Below are 25,179 nucleotides of genomic sequence, written 5' to 3' on the forward strand. Positions count from 1 at the left end.
GCTTTAAGTACATGCCCAGTGGCTTTTCCCAGCTCTTTGTAATAACCAAATGATGAAAATGGAAGGCATGAGAAAGATGGAATGTTGCACAGCAAAATAGGGCATTTTGCATTGCAAATTGAGACTTGATACCAGTGAATTCATATCCTGATACAACAACAGACAGGAAACAACCCCCAAAAGATATTGAGCTATTTTAAAGCCAGGAACAGTTCTACTGCAGACTTTAAATGATGATGATGTACTTACAATTGTGGGTTGAGTAGTTGGAATATAGGTGGTGGTCTGCGGTACCTGGACCAGTTTTATAGGCTGGTTGCTTGTCACACCTGTTGCTATCTGCAGAGACAGCACAGGTAACCTCAGTAAAAGTCTCAGCTTTTACATAAATTCCACCTAATTTATTATTACTCTTATAATATGAAATTTATGTTGGATGTTGTGTTAAAAATTTGCATCTTAATGAATTCACAGGTTACTTTTGTTAATAAAACAAAATTCAAATTATGAACATGATCAATGTACACAGCATGATGTTTCAGGTAGAACAGTATGTGAAAGAAATTCTAAATTTAAAAAATGGAACATTCCATGGCAGAAGTCTTGGGTAACTGACTCTCCCGCCACCTCCCAACACCGCATGATAAAGAAGTTTGTATTGACACAAACAATGCGTACGGACACCAAGTGAGCCACTGAAACTCAATATAGTTCACCAGTTTTACTAGTGCATTCAAGTGAAACACACACTGCCTCTTTCTCTCCTCAAATATGGTTCCACCCCAAGTTACTCCCTTAGGCCTGGTCTACACTAACCCCCCAATTCGAACTAAGGTACGCAACTTCAGCTACGTGAATAACATAGCTGAAGTCGATGTACCTTAGTTCGAACTTACCGCGGTCCAGACGCGGCAGGCAGGCTCCCCCGTCGACTCCGCGTACTCCTCTCGCCGAGCAGGATTACCGGAGTTGACGGCGAGCACTTCCGGGTTCGATTTATCGCGTCCAGACAAGACGCGATAAATCGAACCCAGAAGTTCGATTGCCTGCCGCCGAACCAGCGCGTAAGTATAGACATACCCTTAGAAACCACATCAAAACTGGACATCTAATTCCAGATGTTACCAATGATGCCAGAAATGAACACAGGTTCTCTAGTGCACCACACTTCCCACTCTAGAGGACTAGCTCAATGAGACATCATGCTGGAATCACAATATTTTACAACATAATATTTTCTGTTTTTAACATTTTCAAACATTATCAATGAGATTTATATTGAGGTGAGGGAATGGGTGGGGGGGAGATATTGCGAGGGGCCAGCCCCCAATACAATTGTTGCTTTAATAGCTTTTTCTTGGCAGGGAAGAAAAGCATTACTGTTGAAATGGTTATTAGTCAAAACCTGCCTATAAAGTGGAATCCTTATTATAGGCATTTATCTTGTATATGCAGTGATGGGGCCCTTTGCATCAGAGTACCTGCTCACCCTTGCCTGCGGAACACTGTCAGAGTAGATGGCAAGGAGGATATCATGCTTGCACGCTGCTCTCTTAACTGTAGATCCAGCAGTATTTGTGAGTGCTGCAGTCAGTATTGCTCAGCCCAGAAGGCAATTTGTATTGTATTTGAAAGATCCAGACCAGAAGCAACACTGATGGGCCCTGGAGGGAGACAGGTCCAGTCCCCCTTGGCTGGAAGGATGTCAAGTCAATGTAAGGTCTTATGGGGATGAGTGGAGGGGAAGGGGTGATCCTGGAGGACATCCTGCTTCTCTCCCTCCAAATGGAATAGTTTTGTCACGATGGAGGAAAAATACTATTTCCTACCTCACTCACAAAATGACCCTCTAGAAATGTACAAGGGGCCAAAAATTACTGATGTCCCAAGGATACCTTAGGCTCAGGTTTAAGAGAAATCAGACACATTCTTAGGCTGAAGTGACTGCAGTGATACTCACTGTAACACAGTCTTTGTTTTTATCGGCTGCACTGTCCTTTTCCTTTGGGGTGCTGGCTGTTTCTGTGGATGGAGTCTGTGTACTGGAGCTGGGCTGGGATGATTTATTTAATGTTTCTGGGCTAATTTCTGTATCTGTTTCTTGTTGTGTCGCAGTAGCTAAAATAAAAAAAAAAAAGGTTTATACAATATAGCCATTAGCAATGTGTAGCAATCCACATTCACCCCTCCCCACTGGCATAACTGTGCACACATAAACAGACACCATTTCCACCGGCCCCGTATTTCCTCACTCTGAGCAGCTGTGAGGTAGGTTTACCAGAGGCAGATTACCTGATTGTGTGCAGGATTTCATATGCTCAGGCCAGTGAGCTTGCTGGCAGGGGTAGTCACAGTAGCTGGTATTCCAGCAGCAGTAGAAGATGGCCTCTTTCTTGCAGTTGGCACACCACTGCTTCTTCTTGGTTTCATCCACAGCTTGCTGCTTCTCCAACTCCAGCTGCTTCTTTACTTCAGCAATCAAACGATCACGCTCCTGCTCAAGACTTTGCCGCATCTCCGCCATTGTCAATTCTAGTTGAGATACAAAGAAAGACGAGTCTATATTTCTCCCATTCGTAAGGTGAAAATTACCAGGCTCAAAATCTTGGGGCCATCATTTTTACCCTCTATTATTATTTATTATTTCTATTACAGTTAGCTCCTTGATGCCTCAGTTGTGCTACACGCAGTACAAAGATGTACTCCCCACCTGCTGCAGCTGCCTTACACAGCCTTTGGCCTCAGAAGCCAAGAGCTTCAATACTGCTATGAACTAGTTTTCAACAAATAAACAGGACCATGGATCACACTCTCCTCTCACAAACACAAATCCATCAAATCTATATTGTATCCTGGTTCCTTTAGACAGAAGAGTCTGGATGTCATTGCAAACATGGCTCTCCCAGGACATAATTGTAACAAAGTAAAAGTTCCAAAGCCAAAATGATTCCAGAAAGCTTTGAAAGTCATATTTACTTTGATGAATAAAATGAGATAAATAAACAGAATCCATACAGAGAATTATGCATCTGCAAAAAATCAGTCCCCCAACCTTCATTTCAGCACAGCTTCACAGGACACAAAGGGATGAAATAAGACACCATCACACAACTTTGTCCCCTAGACCTCAGGCCAGTTCAACACTACCTGTTATTTAAAAGGGATTCAGGAATTCTGTAACTTGTGCTTTGTTGCAACTTTCCCCTAGGAGTCATTACATCAGCCAATGATCACTGAAGTGCAGCAGTACTTTAACCATGCCCTCATTTCCTGGCTACATGGTGGTGGAGATGTGGGAACTGGGAAGAGGTGTCCTATAGCCAGCTATGCTGGTTCTATGCTTACTGAAAATCTCCCATGATGCGGAATCCTCAACTGCCTGTTTAAGTCAGTATTTTGGCCCCTTTGCAATGCCAAATTAGCATAAAGGGCAGGGAGCAGGGTTGAGTATCTGTCAGTCAGTTTTAAAAAGATATGTTTTATCCTGGAGCAAGGGTTCTCGCAACAAATTTTTGGTGGCCTCAGAGTGCAGCCACCAACTCTTGCTGGTGGCCGCTCTGACCATTTTTCCTAAAATACTTAATTAACTTTAGGAAATACAAATAAACATGCACATATACATGTCCAAATCATTATAATTTATTTATGTAGGGGCTTTTTTTTGCAGACTCAGTAATAAAAATAATGTACAGTTGTCTCTATTCTTTGCTGGTCCTAAACAGAATAGAAACACAAGGTGCTTTGTACGTTTTCTTTTCTTTTTTCTTATTGTTTCTTTTGCTGGTTGCCTTTTTTTTTTTTTTTTTTAAGTTTTGCTAGCTAGTAAGCCTGCTGTGAAAAGCGATATTAACAAACATACAAATTAGGGCTGTCAAGTGATTAAAAAAATTAATCGCAATTAATCGCACTGTTAAACAATGATAGGATACCATTTATTTAAATATTTTTGGATGTTTTCTACATTTTCAAATATATTGATTTCAGTTATAACACAGAATCCAAAGTGTACAGTACTCACTTTATATTTATTTTTGATTACAAGTATTAGCACTATAAAAAAACCCAAAAGAAATAGTATTTTTCAATTAACCTAATACAAGTACTGTAGTGCAATTTCTTTATCATGAAAGTTGAACTTACAAACGTAGAATTATGTACAAAAAACCTGCATAAAACCATGTAAAATTTTAGAGCTTGCAAGTCCACTCAGTCCTACTTCTTGTTTAGCCAATCACTCATACAAACAAGTTTGTTTACATTTGCAGGAGATAATGCTGCCTGCTTGTTTACTATGTCACCTGAAAGTGAGAACAGGCGTTCTCGTGGCACTGGTGTAGCTGGTGTTGCAAGATATTTACGTGCCAGATGCGCTAAAGAGTCATATGTCCCTTCATGCTTCAACCACCATTCCAAGGGACATGCATCCATGCTGATGACAGGTTCTGCTCGATAACAAGTCAAAGCAGTGCAGACCGATACATGTTTATTTTCATTATCTGAATCAGATGCCACCAGCAGACGGTTGATTTTCTTCTTTGGTGGTTTGGGTTCTGTAGTTTCTGCATCAGAGTGTTGCTCTTTTAAGACATCTGAAAGCATGCTCCACACCTCATCCCTCTCAGATTTTGGAAGACACTTCAGATTTTTAAACCTTGGGTCAAGTGATGTAGCCATCTTTAGAAATCTCACATTGGTACCGTCTTTGCGTTTTGTGAAATCTGCAGTGAAAGTGTTCTTACAATTTTTACTCTTGCAGGAATTCTGCATCACTGCACATGCACAGAATTCATGTTCCCTGCAGATTTCTTTGCTTCTCCGCAGAAAAATGACTTCTGATGGGGAAGGAAAGGGAAGCTGCGAGAGCTATCACACGCCTTTCCCAGGCAGCCCAGACAGGTTGGTTCGGGCACTCCGAGCAGCCAATAGAGATGTTAATCACCACCCATGGGGGGCTGTGCAGTCGTGTGTAAGAGACAGCGAGAGACACTCTGTCCCTCTCACTCGCTATTGCAGCACGCTTGGTGTGGAGGGGCAGGGCTTTGGAGTGTTTCTAAGGAGGTAGGCGTGGGACAGGCACTGTCCCCTCAGGCAGAGCAGAATGTAGCAGCCTGCCTGCTTAGTGAATTGCTCCCATTCTCTTTATGAATTCCCCCAGGAGTATAAAATAGGTGTAAAAATGTTAAAGCTCCTTTACATTGCCAGAGTGGTGTAAAGGACAGGATGGCCTTATAAATGCTGATGGTGCTTTAGTGATTAGAACTGGTCTAAATTTTTGAACTAAAATGTGAGTTTGATTCCCCAGCCCTCACTTGGTCTTCAGTTGGCTATGATGTAACACTGAGCATATGGCTGCATATATTTGTTGACTAATAACTAGAAATAAAGAGTCAAACCTAGTTACATTACTGTTAGGCAAGGGGGATTGGGAATGTCCTCCAATGCTTCCACCTCCATTCTCCATCCATTTTATAGTAGTTTAAATAAATACCAAAATAATTGAAACCAAAGTGATTATATTGTGTTATTTTGACAAATAAAGTATGGAGAATTTTGCATAATTTTATAATATCAGATGCAGAATTTTTAATGTTTTGGCGCAGAATTCCTCCAGCAGTATAAAATGGACATGTGCTGGGTCATCATCCGAGACTGCTATAACATGAAATACATGGCAGAATGTGGGTAAAACAGAGCACAGGACATACAATTCTCCCCCAAGGAGTTCAGTCACACATTAATTAATGCATTATTTTTTTAATGAGCGTCATCAGCATGGAAGCATGTCCTTTGGAATGGTGGCCAAAGCATGAACAGGCATACAAATGTTTCAAATATCGGGCCACGCAAATGTCTGTTCTCACTTTCTGGTGACATGGTAAATAAGAAGAGGGCATCGTTATCTCCTGTAAAAGTAAATAAACTTGTTTGTCTTAGCGACTGGCTGAACAAGAAGTAGGACTGAGTGGACTTGTAGGCTCTGAAGTTTTACATTGTTTTATTTTTGACGTAGTTATGTAACAAAAAAAATCTACATTTGTAAGTTGCACTTTCATGACAGAGAGATTGTATTACAGTACTTGTATGAGGTGAATTGAAAATTAATATTTCTTTTGTTTATCATTTTTACAGTGCAAATATTTGTAAGCAAAAATAATATACACTTTGATTTCAATTACAACACAGAATACAATATATATGAAAATGTAGTGAAATATCCAAAATATTTAATAAATTTCAATTGGTATTCTATTGTTTAGCAGTGCGATTAAAACTGCGATTAATCACAATTAATTTTTTAATCACGATTAATTTTTTTGAGTTAGTCATGTGAGTTAACTGCAATTAATCGACAGCCCTAATACAAATGTCACTTTTCACAGCAGACTTACTCAGTCCTGGATGGGGAAGTGGCTACGGAGGCAGTGGGGTGATGGGGCACTCGGGGAGACAGCAGGGGCCAAGGGTCATTGGGGAGGATGAGCTCAGGGCCAGAGCCATCACCTCACAGCCAGGGAATGAAGCGCAAAACCCCATGCCCGAGGATGGAGCCCAAAGGCCCATGGGTGGAGCCTGCCACCCACCACCGTTGGGAAGGTGGGGAACGGTTGTCTGATCCTCCAGCTTTTCTGTCTCCAGAGGCGGCCAGGGCCCAAACCACTGCTGGCAGCCTCAGGGGAGGGGCTGCTGCTTTAACACCCCCCCGCCCAAACACACACCACCCACAAGACTGTGGCCGCAAGAAAAGCTCCTTTTGAGAAACACTGTCCTAGAATCAGTTACATTGAGTCAAAAAATAATTTGAAATCACCAATAACCCCCCCGCACACACACCAATTTCATTGGGAGCAGGCCCAAATCTTGTGGGTACATTAGTGGAGGCTGGCTGAAAATGAGATCCTCACTTAGAATGTGGGAGAACCAAGTTCAAGTTCTTGAACCAGTGACTATTTATATTTATACAAAGTGGAACAGCGTCCACAGGGGATACCGAGAAAGACCAAAATAGCCCATAATCTAGTGGTTAGGGAACTCACCTCCAATGTTGAAATCCCTTTTCCACATTAGGCAGAGAGAGGAACAGAATCATGGTCTCCCACATGCCAGGTGAGTTCCCTAACCACTGAGCTAAAAGTTATAGGGGAAGACCTCTCCCCACTCCTGGCCATTTTGTGAATCTAGTTTCCTCTCCTTTCATCAAAATGAAATATTTTGAGTCAGGTCAAAACAAAACATTTTGTTTTGACATTTCTGAAATATTTCAATTTTTTTGGTCTAGCTGAAACAATTCAGCTAATTCAACACCAATATGCAAATCATTTTGAGTTCACCAAAAGTGCCTTTTTGGTGAATTATTTGCTGAAATTATTTTGCATAGCTCTAATTACTGTTAGTACTGTGTCTGTGAACAGACAGCCCAAAATAAATAGGTCAAAATATTCATTAATGAATTAGGTCTCTTAAAGGTTATCCAATGATCATAGAATCACAGAATATCAGTCCACATGGTGAGGACCAGGTTACTATACTCTTTCTCAGAAACGTTTTCCCAAGCATAACTCTATTTCACTGGTTAAACTCAAAACTGTTTTAACTGCTGTTTTCAGTAAAACGGGAACTGTCTAAATTACTGGGTACTTGCCCAGCAGCATCAGCACAGCACGTTCTGTTCTATTTTTTAACCCTTCACACATGGAGAACTTGTACAGTCGCATAAATGAAGCAAACATATACCACAGTCTTTGAAATCATATTATTTTAGGCTGTACTTTTCATACCAAGATTGTGTTTCATTTCTGAGAGTTCCTGTTGATGTAACCATTGAAGTTTCTCTATTTCGATTCTCAAACGACGAATCTGAAATATCGAAGAGATAAGATTTAATAAAATGGAAAATACAAATGTGGTGTATATAAAACATAGCTACCTAGTCATTTAGCAAAACTGGGCTTAGAGACAAAGGGCCTGATTCTCATTTATACTAAGGTCTGTCTCTTTTACATTGTTCTGGCAAAGAGGTCTTAAGTGTAAATGAAAATTAGGCCCGAAGCATTCTGACCAATTAACCAAGGTTCCAGAATATCCATAAAGCATCAATGAGAGAGAGATACAAAGCAAACTCTTGCTTGCGGGCGTTTCCTACCATAAACAAGGGAGAGACTTGTTTTAAAACTCAAAACAGAGCTGCTCAACTTGGGCTTTATTCTTCTCTTATTTACATCATTTTTACATCAACATAACTCTATTGACATCTATGGAGTCATTCCCAATTTACACAATTGTAAGAAAATGGAGTATCAGGCACCTTATCTCTAAAAACTGCTGGACTAAAATTTATCAGGCTTCAAATGTATCTGATCTGAACCTAAGCCACATCCCTCAGTTTTGACTGTAGTTATTGATGTCTTGTAATTTTTTTAAAATGGCCCAAGTATTCTAACGTATGTTTCTTATTAATTTAAGAAGCGTAGAGGCTGGGGACATAATCACTCAAATGGATGATTTCGGATATGTTTCTACACAGCAAAAAATAAAAGACCAGTGGCAACAAGTCTCAGAACCCTTGTCAACTGACTGGGGCTTGCCCTAACTGGCTAAAAACAGCAGTGTAGACATTCAGGCTTGGGATGGAGCCTGGGCTCCAGCCGATACCTGAACGTCAATACTCCTACTTTTAGCCCCACAGTACGAGCCCGAGTCCATTGACCTGGCTCTGAGATTCACTTCCTTGGGCTTTTTTGTTGTTGTTGTGTAGACATACTCTTCCACTTCTGGGTTAAAAGAAGTCGCTCCTGCTCCAGAGTTTTCTCTTGCTTATGTTCTAAGGCCGTTTGCATTACGTAATCAGTTTGTTCCATTTTTAAAAGAAAACAGAAAACACATAAAAGCAGTGAGATATCATCTCTGAAAATAACTACTAACCGTGTGTAGCAGTTAATACAAAATACAATCCTTTCATCTAATCAATGCAGAGTTCTACACTGCAACAAAAAAAACCCTATGTAATAAAACAATGAATGATAAAATAATCAGGAGTCTTTGGCGAGAAGAATCAAAGCTACACTGCAGTTTCTACAATGTGATCATGAGAAACTCTTGCAATGCAAGTGTCTAAAACAAAATGAAACTAAACATAAAATGCTACATTACAGGAGCGCGTAGTTTTGGATTTAAATCAACAACAACAACAACAAAAACAACCCTCTTGAGTTAGGCTGAAGTGGTCAACTTTTTTATGGTAATGTTCTGTGTTTGTACAGCCCCTAGCCAAATGTGGTATGGTCTCTAACAAGGACTCCTAGGTGCTACCATATAACAGCAACAAAGGTACTTGTATCTGTGACAATAGTCATAGATTGAACAGCAAAGAAGTTAGGGTCCAAAGACAGTTTTAGTTCAGAATTTCTTTTAGGCATGCATACAGGCCAAGTTTTCCATATTATTTAAATAAAGGATTTTTTTTAAAATGTTTGATTTTCTAAATTTTAAAAAAAAAAGCACTATGCTCTGATGAAAGCAATACTGACCTCAGCTATTGTACTTCCAGTGGTATTTTTGGAAAGATCGTTATATATTTCAGTCATTGTTCCTTTTATTGCATCCATCATCTGAAAAAGAAAAATCGCTTTTTTCCAACGTCTATTTTTTAATGACCAACACATTCATTTTTACTAGTTTTTTCCCTTGCATGAATTAACTTATATTGCTGTCAACAATGCCACATATCTTTATATACATTTATCAGAGTACATTTTAAAAAACTTCTCATTAGGATATGAAGAGATTTTGGATCATAATTTTGAAATGATTTTCCAAGGGATACTGCCAAGACTGATACAAAACTGAGCCCAGATTTTAAAAAGGCTGAAATACAGTGTTTTTAACTGTCCAACTGATTCTGCAATATCCATCAGTTTGTTAAAAAGGATAGCTGCAGTAGCGATGGCATCCTTACCACTCTGTTGGACAGTTAGCCAATAAAATGCCATAGCGAGCTTGGTTTCTTTATGACTACAAGCATATCACACCACACCCCATACTGACTGCTGGCTCCGTTCTTACAAAAAGGCAGGATACAGAAATATATAAAAATTGTGCTCTTTAATGCACTCAGAAGAATGGACCCGAAAGGCAGAGAGGAGGAGATGGGAAGCCTAATTACGAATAGAACAGCTTTGGTGGCAACATGTTGTAAGAATACCACAGAGCCCTGAGGTTTTATCTTGGCAAGTAACTAGAGGCATGGATTTCCCGAATAACATGAAAGAAATCCAAAATACAGTATATATATTAATTGTAACTACAATGTAAAAGGTAGTTAAGTCAATCTCTATGCATTATCATCTGTATTAGTCCCAAGATCATAAATAATGCTGAATTTATAAAATACTGCATTTCTGCTCAACTAATATATGTGAAGCTCTGGTCTCATGCTTCTTTTAGAAGAGAAACTTTGTTCTTCATCAAATCAAACCAATGGTATGTACAAACCTGTACTGTATACATAAATTACATCCAACTAAGGTCACACACTTACTCATAACTGCTTCATTCTTTGAGCAATGTCCAACCTATACCTTGAAGGAAGTTTCCATACGGTGAAAATATACATTGTTTTAAAATAGGAACATATTTATTTATTTATTAACAGAGAGTCTATTCCACATTGTTAATGAGAATTATTTCTTAAGATTGAGTATAGATTTACTCTTCTATGAAGAAATATAGAAAATATGGTCTAGATCACCTATCATTTAACGAAGTGGAGTAGTTATGGGGATATGGGAGGAGACACTACTGTAACACTAATTTGGTAGTCAAGTAATTACAGTGTACAGTATATATGATTTGTGGCTGAAATTTACAGACTGCTGAACCAAGCCAGAAGCAAAATGTGCCCATTTTACAAATAGGGAATCTGGGACAGAACACTGAATTCACTTGCCCATAGACATACAACATGTCAACGGCAGAGCCAGGAACAGAACTCGGGTCTCCTAACTTCCAGTTCAGTGCCCTAGCCACTGGATCATGATGCTCTCTGTTACTGGTTAATATGTTCCCTCTTTAGAACACACACTAATAGTCCCACAAAAGTGGAATGCAGGAGGGGCAAATCAGACTCGAAGACTTAACACATGTTTTTTAGCAATATGGTAAAGGACTGTATTAAGACCTCTGGTGAAAGTTGCTGACTTCTAGTTGCACTGAAAACAAGCTTTTTAGGGTTAAAATGTGGTCCCTCTGAAGTCAATGGAACCATAATTTGGCCTTTGAAGAGCAAAAATGAACAAATCTTTAGTGTACCTTGTTCACTCTCTCTCTCTTTTTTTTTTTTTAAATTAAACCTGGTCCATATTGCTTAGGTCAGTGTCCTGAGAGTTCAAGGGGGGAATGATATGACATGACTCACCATGCTTAAACTAAAAACTTCATTTGAAATTCATCTTTTTGAGTATGATTGATGTTTCAAAGCTTTTTACTTTGTGACCTTATTAATACCAGCTGAATCAGATAATAAACCATTCTTCTGAATTTTGGCAAATGATAGCACTTTTAATAAGCCCCTTACAATCTATTGAGTAACAAATTATTTCAAAATACATTTTTTAAGAAAACCCTGCTCAAGAACTTACTTTGCTAGTGTACTTTGCAATATCTGCTGCCACATCAGCTGAAGCTGTTGCTATTGGCAAGTCTGTATTAATTGAAGAAGAAAGTGTACTTGAAGATCCAGAACTGGTAACCATAGAAACAGGTTGAGTACTTGTAACTAAGGTGATAGTTGATGTGGAAGTGCTCTGGGTGATCTCTTTTTGCTGTACAGCTAAGAAAATAAAACATACAAATAAACTAAGTCACTGTATACATTAACCATTTCAATAAATTAATGAATAGGCAAACAGCTAAAAAACTGTTTATTAGCATGCTAATGATAGGCATCCTTTAGTAAATGGATGCATCTAGCCATTTCACTAATCTAAGTTATGAATGCTTTTGCTACTATTATTTATAAAACTGTAATATTCATGAAATAATGCTACATTGCCCTTATTAATCATTTGCTTGGCTCTTATACGTGACATAAAGATATATATGCTAAGACAGCTTAGAGGCTTGCCACTTTCAATTCTGGTCACAGTACAAGTCTTTCCTGTGAATCTGTGTCCCACTTGAGTTTCCAGGACTCCCTCAACCTGCTTCTCAGAGGCCCACTTACTAGACTTCCAGCCTGCTGTACTTCCAGCAGCTACTACCATATGTACAATATGAAAGTTTCATGTTGGAATCACTGTAAAGCGTGCCTACAGTTTGCATGCTCTAGTATCCATCTGTCTGTGGTACAAGGCTTTGTTAGCCACAGTAAACTGCCCCAGAAATGCTGACTGACAGGATTTTTTTGCCTTTGAAAACATGTGCTCTGAGCCGTCATACAGCATATTCTCAAGAACGTTTCAGTCTCATTTCCTGACATTACTTCCATTCCTTTGTGACTAATGCCACCCTCATCATGGCTGTTAGTTTTCACTACCCCTTCATGAGGAATTTTTGCCATATCTAAGTCCAAATCAACTGTGAGCTTGTTTGGCCATCAATTGGTAGAACAGTGGGGATTGTGATGTCAGATGTAATTGAATTAAACACAAAATTGTTAATTACTATACTGTAAACCTAGAGCCAGACTTGAGATACCCTTGCTCATGCTTGTTAGCAAGGGGCTTCTTCAGGAATAAGATACTAGTCAATGTGAGTAAGGGTATCACAATTTGATCCCTATTGATTAAGATGTTTCAATCCTTTCTGTTAAGACCAAGTCTTTGAACCTATTTTTTTTTTCAAAACAACCCATGACTTGAAGGACCCCTAAGTTGTTTAAAATGTAATCATTACAAGTAGTTTGTCAAGTTGTCTCTGTGCAGCATTCTTTTACCTGTGCCAATTTAATATACATCAACATTAGTATACAACAAATAATTTCCAGTCCAATATACTTCTAACACAGGATATGTAAAATGGAACAAAAATAGTTCTGGTATAACTTGTGATCTTGTCCAAATATGCTGAATATTAAAATTTAATCCAGTCATAAAGAATTAATTTTTAACTATGAATCTACTCTTTATTAAAAAATAAGGATTTCACAGGGGTTCCACACTTATTTTTCTCAGTGAATTTTCTGTATAAAATTTTCTCAGTTTACAAGTAAAAAGTTATTTCTGTTTCACATTTTTAATTGACAGTGTCACAAACTCAGCCTGGGATCTGAGAGTTAAGTTGGGTTCTTCCTGGCTCATGTATCATTGCCAGCAAAAAAGATTCCACAAACCAAATGCTGCCTTTTTAACACCTGTGCAATCATATCCTCAAATTACATATGTGCAATGTGTATTTACATATGTGCAAATCAGCCTTCAGTGGCTTGTCCAGGTGTAACTGAGGCCCAATTTGAAGACAATGGAGACACAAAGTGAGTCATGCAACTAGAACATATAGTTGACAATTCTGTTGACATGTAGGGAAAATATTTCTCCAAAATAGGGAATGAACAGGTTAAAGGATATTTAGACAAGTCAGATGTATTCAAGTTGTCAGGGCCTGATGAAATTTACCCTAAAGTACTTAGGAACTAGTTGAAGCAGTCTTGGAACCATTAGCAATTAGCTTTGATAACTCCTGACAGTTGGGCGAGGTACCAGAGGACTGGAGAAGGGCAAATACAGTGCCTGTCCTTAAAAAAGAGAAACAAAGAGGACCTAGGGAATTATAGATGAGTCAGCTTAATTTTGATACCTGAAAAGATACTGGAACAAATTATTAAACAATCAAATTTGTATGCACTTGGAAGGTAACAAGGTTATAAGAAATAGCCAACATGGATTTGTAAATAAATAATGCAGACCCAACCTAATTTCCTTTTTTGACAGGGCTGCTGGTCTACTGGATGGGGGGAAGCAGTAGAAGTAATGTATCTTAATTTTAGTAAGGCTTTTGATACAGTCCCACCTGACATTCTTATAAACAAACTAGGGAAATGTGGTCTAGATGAAATTACCATAAGGTGGATGTACAACAGCTTGAAAGACCGTACTCAAAAGAGTACTCATTGATAGTTTGCTGTCAAAATGGGAGAATGTATCTAGTGTGTATTGCAGGGGTTAGTCCTGGGTGCAGTACTATTCTATATTTTCAGTAATGACTTGGAAAATGGAGTGGAGAATAGATTATAAAATTTGTGGAGGACACCAAGCTGGGAGGGGCTGCAAGCAATCTGCAATTGCAATCTGCAAATTGGAGGACTGGATTAGAATTCAAAATGACATTGAAAAATTGGTCTCAAATCAACAAGATGAAATTCAATAAAGACAAATACAAAGTACTTCATTTAGGAAGGAAAAATCAAATGCACAACTGCAAAATGGGGAATAATTGGCTAAGTGGTAGTACTGATGAAAAGGATCTGGGAGTTACAGTAGATTACAATAATGTGATGTAACTGTGAAAAAACGAATATCATTCTGGGGTGTATTAAGAAGAGTGTAACATGTAAGACATAGGAGGTAACTGTCCTGCTCTACTCGGCACTGGTGAGGCCTCAAGCTGGAGTCATGTGTCCAATTCTGAGTGCCACACTTCAGGAAAGATGTGGACAAATTGGAGAGAGTCCAGAGGAGAGCAACAACAATAATGAAAGGTTTTTGAAAACCTGACCTATGAGGAAAGATTAAAAAGCTGGGCATAATTAGTCTGAGAAAAGACTGCAGGGGGACTTGATTACAATCTTCAAATATGTTAAGGAAGTGGTGGGCAACTTGCAGCCCACATGCGGCCCATCAGGGTAATCTGATAACGGGAAGCGAGACATTTTGCTGACGTTGACTGTCTGCAGGCACCACCCCCTGCAGCTCCCAGTGGCTGCGGTTCTCTGTTCCCGGTTAATGGGAGCTGTGGGAAACAGCGGCCAGCACGTCCCTGCGGCCCTTTCGCCTGCAGGCGCCGCTTCCCACCGAAGGTAGCAAAGGAAGTAATGGATTTAATCTGCAGCAAGGGAGATTTAGGTTAGATACTAGGACAAGCTTTCTAACTACCAGGGTAGTTAAGCTCTGAAATAGGCTTCCAAGAGAGGTTGTGAAATCCCTATCACAGGAGGTTATCAAAAACAGGTTGACAAACACCTTTCAGAGATGGTCTAAGTCAGTGATACTCAGACCTCAGTGGTTCAAGAGCCACATTATTGATCAACATTACCCCAAAGAGCCACAGTAGTGTGAATTCATTATTTCATTTACTATTTTTTATATATATATGTGTGTGTGTGTGTCTTGGTTATCCCGAACAAGTATTATTTTATCAACTACAATTGGTTAATAACATAGTGAAAGAATCCTGATAGGGTAATAACTTAGATTGGTTAATAATTAAATTATACAGTGTTTTAATATCATGAGCAGAAGGAGACACATTGAAGAGCCACTTGCAGCTCCCGAGCCTCAGTCTGAGTATCACTGGTCTAGGTGTACTGGGTCCTTGATGCCTGCCTCAGCACAGGGGGCTGGACTTGATGATTTCTTGAGGTCCCTTCCAGCCCTACATTTCTATTATCCAGAAAATAATTCAGTTCACTCTTCTAGAGCTATGATGGTTGACAATGGCAAAAAGTATGCAAACCTATTGTAACTGAAGTATGGATAAATGGTTCTAAAAACATACCACAGAAAGCTAATAAGTTTAGTAAGCTGTTACATTTTTAAAGAGTCACTTTTCAGAGTAGAGCCATACTTTGAGATACTGGTTTTCATGGTAGAATTCCTGGTTAGAAGGGCTTGGATCACCATGAACACTACTAGGCAATTAGGGCACCATGGACACATTGTTAAAAGTGTATACCTTTTACTGCCTGTCTTGTCTGATATCTTGTCCCTTGAGAAGACTGAGGTTGTTGCGACTGTTGAGACTGCTGGCTCTGCTGCTGTTGCCTCTGTACCTTTTGCATGTGCCATTTCTGAGACGACGTTTGAAATTTATTTGAAGAATTCCACACGACTCGCTGCACAGCAGGGGCTGTTTCCTTAGGTAGAAGCGGCCTCTGCTTTTTCACAGGGCTCCCGGTGGCTGCTGCTGGAGCAGTGACAGTAGAAGTAGCACTAGTAGTAGCTGTGACTCCAGCTGGTGGAGTTTGGGCTGCAGACCGGGTAAGCACAGGAGTTTCAGGTGGAGGCTGGCTGCTTGCACTGGAAGAAGGTGGAATTTTACCTACAACTTAAAAATAAAATGTAATAAAGAGGAAAATAAGAAAGTTATCTAATATGAAAAATAAATAACTTAAAAATAAGATATAGCGAGGCTTATACACCACACATCTCACCACAGTATAGACTGGTCTGGACAAATATTTTTTTGTCTAACAGCTGTAATGCCGAGCACAGCTAGCGAAAGTACTTTTCTTAATGGCTAATTGCAATTTACATTTACCATGATTAACACATGGACAAAATGAACTGATACCGTACATAATAGATCTGTTCTTATGGCTTTTACTAATGGGAGCACTTAAATTGACTTTAGTGGGATTACACACGTTTGGGAGTGCTTGATCAAGTCTAATATCTCCCGGATCATTATGTTGTTGCGGGGCGCACAGAAGAGTGATGGTTATGGCTGAAATTCAAAAAACTTGCCAATTAAATTCCAAATTCATGCAAGCTTGTATATTATATGCACTACAATACTGAGCACTGGTGAAAGGCACCTATCTCCTGTGAATGATCATTCACTGAGATCAGCAATTATTGAAAACTATGGGTTCATTGCTTTTATGTCTGTCACATAAATGAAAGGAGGAAATAAATTCAACCTACCATCTTGCTTAGGAGGTGGTTCTTTAGATTCTTTCTTGTTTTTCCGTCCTTCACGCCCACAATGATCTTCCCCTAGATCGATGACAAGTTCACTCTCTGAATCAGAGTCCAGACCCAGATGCACAGTTGGAGAGTCTGTCTCATCTTTACCTTTCAGTTTTTCTTTTGCGGGATGCTGCAAATTTTTTCCCTTTTCAGAAAAGTCTTTCTCAGAGTCTGTATTAGCCTTTTCTTTGACAGGGACATCTGTTTTCTCCACTCCTGGACTTGTGCTTTTAAGTTCCTCTTTGACTTCAGCTGGAGCTGGGGGTTTAGGTTTTTTTTTCATGGTCAATGACTCTTTGTCACTTTTTCCACTTTCTTTGTCCTCCCCATCTTCCTGATCATTCTTTGATTTCTGTTCATCATCACTGATATATTCACTGTCACTGGTGTCTGATTTTTCAGAATCCTCAGAGTCACTATGTTCTACTGCGTTATAAACATCTTCAGAGATTTCATTGATTCCTAACACAGAAAAACACAAAACAAATGTACTCTATTCCACATTAACTGGATAGTGACTCTGTGATATGATAGAAAAATAAAATATTTTGCATGATTCTATACACTGGAAAGTTAATTTGTATTACTACCTTGACTTCCATTTCTAAGCTACCTCCTCCTCCTCGTGTCCTACCTCACTCTCTATTTAAGAATATCAGAATGTCTGAGTGTCATTTACATTTTTACTGGATTTAACCTTTGGCCCTCCTTTCCCTGCCTACTCATTTATCAGTTATCTTCATGTTCTAAATTAGTCTAACCTAGGGCCAATCTGGCTAACATGCATGTGTGTAACTTTAACTACAAAAGTAATCACATTAGAATCAATGGGACCACTCACGTGACTAAAGTTACTTACATGCATGTTTGCCAAATCAGGACCTTAGACTGGAAGATTTTCCAAGGAGAGGTGGTGTCGTTTTTTAAATCACTATGAAGTGCCATGCAAAGCAATAGTGCAATACAAATATTTAATAGTATCACAGTTCTTGAATTTTTCATGTTACAAGGAAAAATAAGACCACAAAAATAAGTACACTAATCTACATCAGAAAGGTGCAAAGAACATAGGTTAAAATGTGAAAGTTCTTCAGAGAGATTCGTAACAGCAGGTTCTATTATACGTTAGATTGTTCCAGCTTAACACATTCAAAATGTATTCCCTTAAGTATTCAAACATCATCATCTGATTTTACATTTTAGTGTAAAAAGTGTTTAAGGTTTTACAACATGGAAAAATACTTTTCAAGTTTGTAAACAAAATCAACCCTTAAATCAAAGTTTCCTTTGAGTTTAGGTTTCATGCTCCCCTTATTCAATGGACTCTGGGCATACCTAACTGTGCTTTACAACTCTCTATTGTCTTGTCAAGATTAAGCTGGAACCTGCTGCGAATCTGTCGTTTTGGTGAAATTAGCGGCACAGGTGTGGACTGCTGCTGGACTGATTCACTCAGTTCTTTCAGATCCATCTCAGCTTTGCTGCGATCTAAAAAAGACATTATAAAAAGAATTCTTTAATTAAGAAAGATACTTTAAGGGGCGAGGGGAACCTCCACTGTCCTCATCAATGAAAATTTTGTAGTAAAATTACTTAATTTTAGACTGAAATGAAAATGCAGACTAACTGAAATGTATTAATATTATTTTCTAATTATAGTCTGCAACTCTGAACAACTCAAAGAGAATGGCTTTAACACAAACATAACCGTTTTTCCCTTTTGTTCTACATAAAATAATCTGGTGATTTCTGCAGGGATAAAGAATTGGAAAATAGAAATCTTGCTGGCCTTTCTTTTAAACCCAACAGGTAAGACTAGGAGAGGAAAGACATAAATATGGATTGTTATACTAGAGACATCAAAGGCTCAACCCTACCCAATGTAGAACACACCCATGAATCCTGGAAAAGTTTTCTCCTCAGCTTACCCACAAACTCCACATTATGGTGCGCAGGAATTTCTGCAGCAAAGAGTATGTACTAGATGACATGCCTGAACCAAAAATATGCTCATTATAAAGGTATTTTTTGTCTCATTAGCTCTTTCTAATATACTGTGCTATACTGTAAAGCAAAGCATGAATGCAGACCATTCACAAAATAAGACATATCATGATTTGTTGCTCTTGAGCACTCTGCAAAGCATGTATGCTTGCAGGGCACTGGTGAGGAGCTGACAATAGGATTTCTGTCTATAAGAATAAGATGAAGGGTTTGTGTGTTAAACTGTACTGGTCACATGATGAGCAAATGATGTGTGATGGGGTGAGAGGAAGGAAAAGCTGTTACCTACCTTTCGTAACGGTTGTTCTTCGAGATGTGTTGCTAATGTCCACTCCATTCTAAGTGTGTGTGCGCCTATGTACACAGTTGTCAGAGATTTTTGCCTTAGCGGTATCCATAGGGTCGGCTGTGTCACCCCCTTGAGTGCTGCGCCCATGCGCTGATGACCCTATGCCCTCTCAGTGCCTTCTTGCCAGCAACTCCAACAGAGGAGTAGGAGGGCGGGTAATGGAATGAACACGAGCAACACATCTTGAAGAACAACAGTTACGAAAGGTAGGTAAACCATTTTTTCTTCTTCAAGTGCTTGCTCATGTCGATTCCATTTTAGGTGACTCACAAGTAGTATCAATGGAGGTGGGCTCGGAGTTCACAGTCTAGCGGCTTACAGTACTGCTCTACTGAAGCCAGCATCGTCCCGGGCCTGCTGGGTAAGTGTGTAAAGGGACACGAACATGTGGATGGACGACCCGGTGACTGCCCTACAGATAGGCACTTGGGCTAGGAAAGCTGCCGAAGAGGCTTGCACCCTGGTTGAGAGGGCTGTTACAATCGCCGGAGGTGGCCCCAGTGCCCGATTGTAAGAGCAGCAAATGCAGGCAGTGATCCATAAGAAATTGTTTGAGCAGACACTGGATGACTTTTCATCCCGGGGTGGCCAACCTGTGGCTCTGGAGCAACATGCGGCTCTTCAGAAGTTAATATGCAGCTCCTTCTATAGGCACTGAGTCTTGGGCTGGAGCTCCAGGTGCCAACTTTCCAATGTGCCGGGGGGTGCTCACTGTTCAACCCCTGGCTCTGCCACTGGCCATGTCCCCACTCCACCCCTTCCCATCCCCTCCCCTGCCGTGCCCTCACTCCTCCCCCCCCCCCCAAAGAGCCTCCTGCATGCCATGAAACAGCTGATCGGGAGGTAGGGCGGGGCTACCGGTGGGTGGGAGGCGCTGGGAGCGGGGGGCTCAGGAGGGGAAGAAGAGCTGACGGGGGGGCTGCTGATGTTATTACTGTGGCTCTTTGGCAATGTATATTGGTAAATTCTGGCTCCTTCTCAGGCTCGAGTTGTCCACCCGTTTCATCCTGTCGGCCACCGGAACTAACAATTGTGTCCACTTGCAGAATGGCTTGGTTCTTTCAATGTAGAAGGCCAGCGCCCTCCTGACGTCTAGGGAATGCAACCTACACTCCTCCTCCAACTTATGCAGCTTTGGAAAAAAGACAGGTAAGTAAATGTCCTGGCCCGTATGAAACTGTGAGACCACCTTGGGCAGGAAAGCTGGATGAGGCCGCAGCTGGACCTTGTCTTTTTAAAAGACCGTACAGGGCGGTTCCAAGATAAGCGCCCTAATCTCAAAGACCAGGCGGGCAAATGTTATTGCAACCAAGAATGCGACCTTCCAGGAAAGGAGAAGGACAGCGCAAGAAGCCAGAGGCTAGAAGAGGGGCCCCATGGGCCGCGACAGAACAAGATTCGGGTCCCACAGAGGGACAGCGCCCCTGATGTGCGGGTAGAGGTGCTCAAGGCTCTTGAGGAACCTGGCAGTTGTGTCCTGGGCGAAAACCGACCTACCCTCGAGTGGTGGATGGAAGGCCAAGATAGCGGCCTCGTGGACCTTGATAGATGAAAGGGCAGGCTTTGGAACTTGAGAAGGTAGTCCAGGATTAACTCCAGCGAGGCCCACTCGGGCCAAATGCCTTTATCCGAGGTCCAACAAGCAAACCACTTCCATTTGGCCAGGTAGGTCACTCTGATGGAGGGCTTTCTGCTGCCAAACACTCCTGCTCCTCCGCATTTAACCATGTGGCAGCCAAGCCAGCAGGTGCAGCACCACCCGGTTCGGATGCAGAAGATTGCCGTGGTGTTGGGACAGCAGGTCCAGCCTGAGCGATAGCTGTAACAGAGCAGCGACGAGAGGTCCAGAAGTGTGCCGAACCAGTACTGGCGAGACCAAGCCAGCACTGTGAGTATCACCTTCATCCTGTCCTGCTTGATCTTCATGAGGACTCTGTAAATTAAAGGCACAGGGGGGAAGGCGTACAACAAAGCCCCCGACCAAAGGCGTAGAAAAGCGTCCGACAGGGATCCTCTGTTGACCCCCGAATCAAGCAGAAAACATATCATTTCCTGTTCCGCCTGGACGTGAACAGGTCCACCTGGGGAGTGCCCCACCTCTGGAAGATGATGCTGACCACTTCCGGATGGAGAGACTACTCGAAGCGAGATGAGACGGTCCTGCTGAGGCGATCTGCCAAAGCGTTTTTGGCCCCTGGGAGACGTGCGGCTACCAGATGGATCCCAAAGCCTGAGAGCTTCTTTGCAAAGGGCAGACGATCTGGCTCTGCCTTGCCTGTTGACACAGAACATAGCCACTGTATTGTCCATCAGGATATGGACCACCATGCTTTTATGTGAGGTAGGAAGGCTTGGCAGGCAAATCACCCCTCGTTGGCAAGGGGCTGAACTCCCATTTGGCATGGTAAGTGGGTCCCAATCCAAGTCCGACCATTGCCCTTCCGGCGATCAGTGAGGAGCCGTCGAGGCCTGAGTCTGTCAACTAACCATGGTCGGCGACCGGCGAGGCAAGGATCGGTGCCTGCCAATGAGCGGTACTGGGAGGATGGAGACTGTTGCCGCTACCGGGAGCAATCCCGTCCTGGTGGGGACCAACGTCTGGGAGACCTTCTGGGCGAGCGTGACTTGCGCCATGGAGATCTTTGACGGGAAGCTCAAGGTACTGGTGGTACAAGAACTGGTGCATCAACTCCTGCGTCCCATGTCTCATAGGGGGAGAGCGCGGTGGCATAGACTTGGGTCTTCTGACCCGAGACCGGGACTGTGGTGCCGGGGTCCTAGGCCACAGAGATGGAGATCTACACCTGCAGTCCAGGGACCGAGGGGGCTCCACTGGCCTATGGGACTATCCCATGACCAGCGTGCCCACAGGCGTTGAGGCCTTAGACAAGTCCAGCGCCTGGCGTGGTGTCTGCGGTGCCAATTGGCCTGCTTGTTCTTTAGCTGCTGGGGACGCTTTGGGCAACGGGGGCCCTAGGAGAAGCTGGGGTCCCTTGCTGCTCCCGGAAGATGGATCCTTGGGCCCAAATCAGCGGTACCCCGTGAAGCCCTGGGGTGAGCACATGGCCTTACATAGGTCCTTTGCCTGGGGCCCCTTTCTGTTTCAGTGCTGAGGGGCTCTTCTTTTGCGCTTCTTTGGTGAGGAGGAATGGTACTGGGCAGAGCCCTCTGTACCGATGATGAGGTGCTCGATGTGGGATCCGAGCGGAAGGGCTCCGAAGCAGGATGAAGAGCATCCTCTATGAGGAGGGCCCTCAAGCGGATAACCCACTCCTTTACTAGGGCGAAAGTTCTTACAGATTCTGCACTTGTCCTTTCTACGGGACTCCCCCAAACGGTTCAGATAACTGTCGTGGGGTTCACTAAAAGGCATCAACCTGTAGCATGATGAGTACGGTTTGAAGCCAGGACAGTGGGGCATGCCCCACTCTGGGGGCAAAGTCCCAGCTGGGACTCTAACTACCAAACAACCTAACACTTAACTAAGGACCTAAACTGTATACAAAGAAGACAGACAATGGGCTGTTGAAGAACTGCTAATGCTCTTGCGATTGCAAGACAAGGCGCTTCAACCAACCATCAGGGGCAGTAAGAAGGAACTGAGAGGGTGTAGGGTTGGCAGTGCCTATTTACCAGCACATAGGTACGGCACTCAAGGGGGTGACACAGCTGACCCTATGGATACTGCTAAAGCAAAAATCTCCGACTGTGCATGTGGGCGCGCACGCACCTAGAATGGAATCGACATGAGCAAGCACTCCAAGAAGAAGTACAGCCACTTTGGTTGATTTATTCTGTATCCCTTATGTTCCTGTGTTTATAAATGTATCTCAAAGGCACTCTTTGGTGTAGAGTTTATAGAAGATCAAAATTTAAATAAACTAATGAATAAAGTGATGGCTCAAAAATGCACAAGACCTCTAGATTAATGTTTAAAATGCACACATTAGGGGGTCAGCCGGATGATTTAGTGTTACTGCTCTAGTCTGCACTGGCAACAAGATAGAAGTGGATTTGAGTTTTTCAATCCTTATGTCACTTCCAGGCTGGCAAGTGTTAATCATAACACAAACTTAATCCCTTGGGATTTTCAGTGTGAAATACAAGTGCATAAATCACTTTTGAAAATGTGACATGAGTCTAAGTCGCATACATAATTTTGAAATTGTACCCTTTGTGTTCTACATGAAAGAGCTCTCCAATATCAAATATCTTCGCCCTGAGCCGATACTTAAAGACTCTGATCAAGTCACCTCTTAACCTTCCAAAGGAAGGATTAATTTGAATTAATTAGGATTAATCTGAAAGTTTTAAAAAAGTGATTTGAGATTTTAATTTGCTTCAGTGCACACCAGAAGCTCTCTGGATAAGAACATAAGAACGGCCATAGTGGGTCAGACCAAAGGTCCATCTAGGCCAGTATCCGGTATTCCGACAGTGGCCAATGCCAGGTGCCCCAGAGGGAATGAAACGAACAGGTGATCCATCCCCCCGTTGCTGATTCCCAGCTTCTAGCAAACAGAGACTAGGGACACCATCCCTGCCCATCCTGGATAATAGCCATTGATGGACCTATCCTCCATGAACTTATCTAGTTCTTTTTTAAACCCTGTTATAGTCTTGGCCTTCACAACATCCTCTAGCAAGGAGTTCCACAAGTTGATTGTGCATTGTGTGAAAAAATACTTCCTTTTGATTGTTTTAAACCTGCTGCCTATTAATTTCATTTGGTGGCCCCTAGTTCTTGTGTTATGAGAAGGACTAAATAACACTTCCTTATTTACTTTCCCCACACCAGTCATAATTTTATAGATCTCTATCATATCCCCCCTTAGTTGTCTCTTTTCCAAGCTGAAAAATCCCAGTCTTATTAATCTCTCCTCATACGGCAGCCGTTCCATATCCCTAATCATTTTTGTTGCCCTTTTCTGAACCTTTTCCAAGTCCAATATATCTTTTTTGAGATGGGGCGACCACATCTGCACGCAGTATTCAAGATGTGGGTGTACCATGGATTTATATAGAGGCAATGTGATATTTTCTGTCTTATTGTCTATCCCTTTCTTAATGATTCCCAACATTCTGTTTGCTTTTTTGACTGCCGCTGCACATTGAGTGGATGTTTTCAGAGAACTATCCTCAATGACTCCAAGATCTCTTTCTTGAGTGGTAACAGCTAATTTAGACCCCATCATTTTATATGTATAGTTGGGATTATGTTTTCCAATGTGCATTACTTTGCATTTATCTACACAATTTCATCTGCCATTTTATTGCTCAGTCACCCAGTTTTGAGAGATACTTTTATAGCTCTTCGCAGTCTGCTTGAGACTTAACTATCCTGCATAGTTTTGTATCATCTGCAAATTTTGCCACCTCACTGTCTACCCCTTTTTCCAGATCATTTATGAATATGTTGAATAGGACTGATCCCAGTACAGACCCCTGGGGGACACCACTATTTAGCTCTCTCCAGTCTGAAAACTGACCATTTATTCCTACCCTTTGTTTCCTATCCTTTTACCAGTTACCAATTCATGAGAGAACCTTCCCTCTTATCCCATGACTGCTTACTTTGCTTAAGAGCCTTTGGTGAGGAACCTTGTCAAAGGCTTTCTGAAAATCTAAATATAGGCGAGTCTCATCTTACGCGCATTTAATATGCGTGAATTCAGCTTTGCGCGGTTGGCAAAAAAAACAAAAACAACAACAAAAAGAAAAATAACAATTTAAATACTGTACCTGTAGTGCGGGTGATTCCGCCCGCCATTACCCTCAATGTAATTTTAACTATACGCGATTTTTGCTTTACACGCTGACAGCTGAACGTAACCCCAGCGTAAGATGAGACTCACCTGTACACTATATCCACTGGATCCCCGTGTCCACATGCTTGTTGACCGACCCCCTAAAAGAAATCTAGTAGAT

At 41.5% G+C, this 25,179-nt stretch overlaps 1 protein-coding gene across 16 annotated transcripts in view; it reads right to left on the reverse strand.

Moving 5' to 3' along the window:
* Positions 1-25,179, reverse strand: part of ZMYND8 (zinc finger MYND-type containing 8) — a 134,395-nt gene that overhangs the window by 11,667 nt on the left and 97,549 nt on the right. For 10 of the 16 annotated variants that reach the window (XM_065566639.1, XM_065566643.1, XM_065566642.1 and 7 more), the window contains 9 exons: positions 18,234-18,386; positions 16,854-17,360; positions 15,883-16,254; positions 11,634-11,824; positions 9,525-9,605; positions 7,776-7,854; positions 2,293-2,532; positions 1,961-2,118; positions 250-339 (listed from right to left, as the gene is read on the reverse strand). In XM_065566639.1, the coding sequence (XP_065422711.1) occupies positions 250-339; positions 1,961-2,118; positions 2,293-2,532; positions 7,776-7,854; positions 9,525-9,605; positions 11,634-11,824; positions 15,883-16,254; positions 16,854-17,360; positions 18,234-18,386 (1,871 nt within the window). The remainder of the gene's footprint in view (positions 1-249; positions 340-1,960; positions 2,119-2,292; positions 2,533-7,775; positions 7,855-9,524; positions 9,606-11,633; positions 11,825-15,882; positions 16,255-16,853; positions 17,361-18,233; positions 18,387-25,179) is intronic. The other 6 variants (XM_065566640.1, XM_065566645.1, XM_065566646.1 and 3 more) reach the window with 2 other exon arrangements.

This window comes from Chrysemys picta, chromosome 13 (genome assembly GCF_011386835.1).
Source record: "Chrysemys picta bellii isolate R12L10 chromosome 13, ASM1138683v2, whole genome shotgun sequence".
NCBI lineage: Eukaryota > Metazoa > Chordata > Testudines > Emydidae > Chrysemys > Chrysemys picta.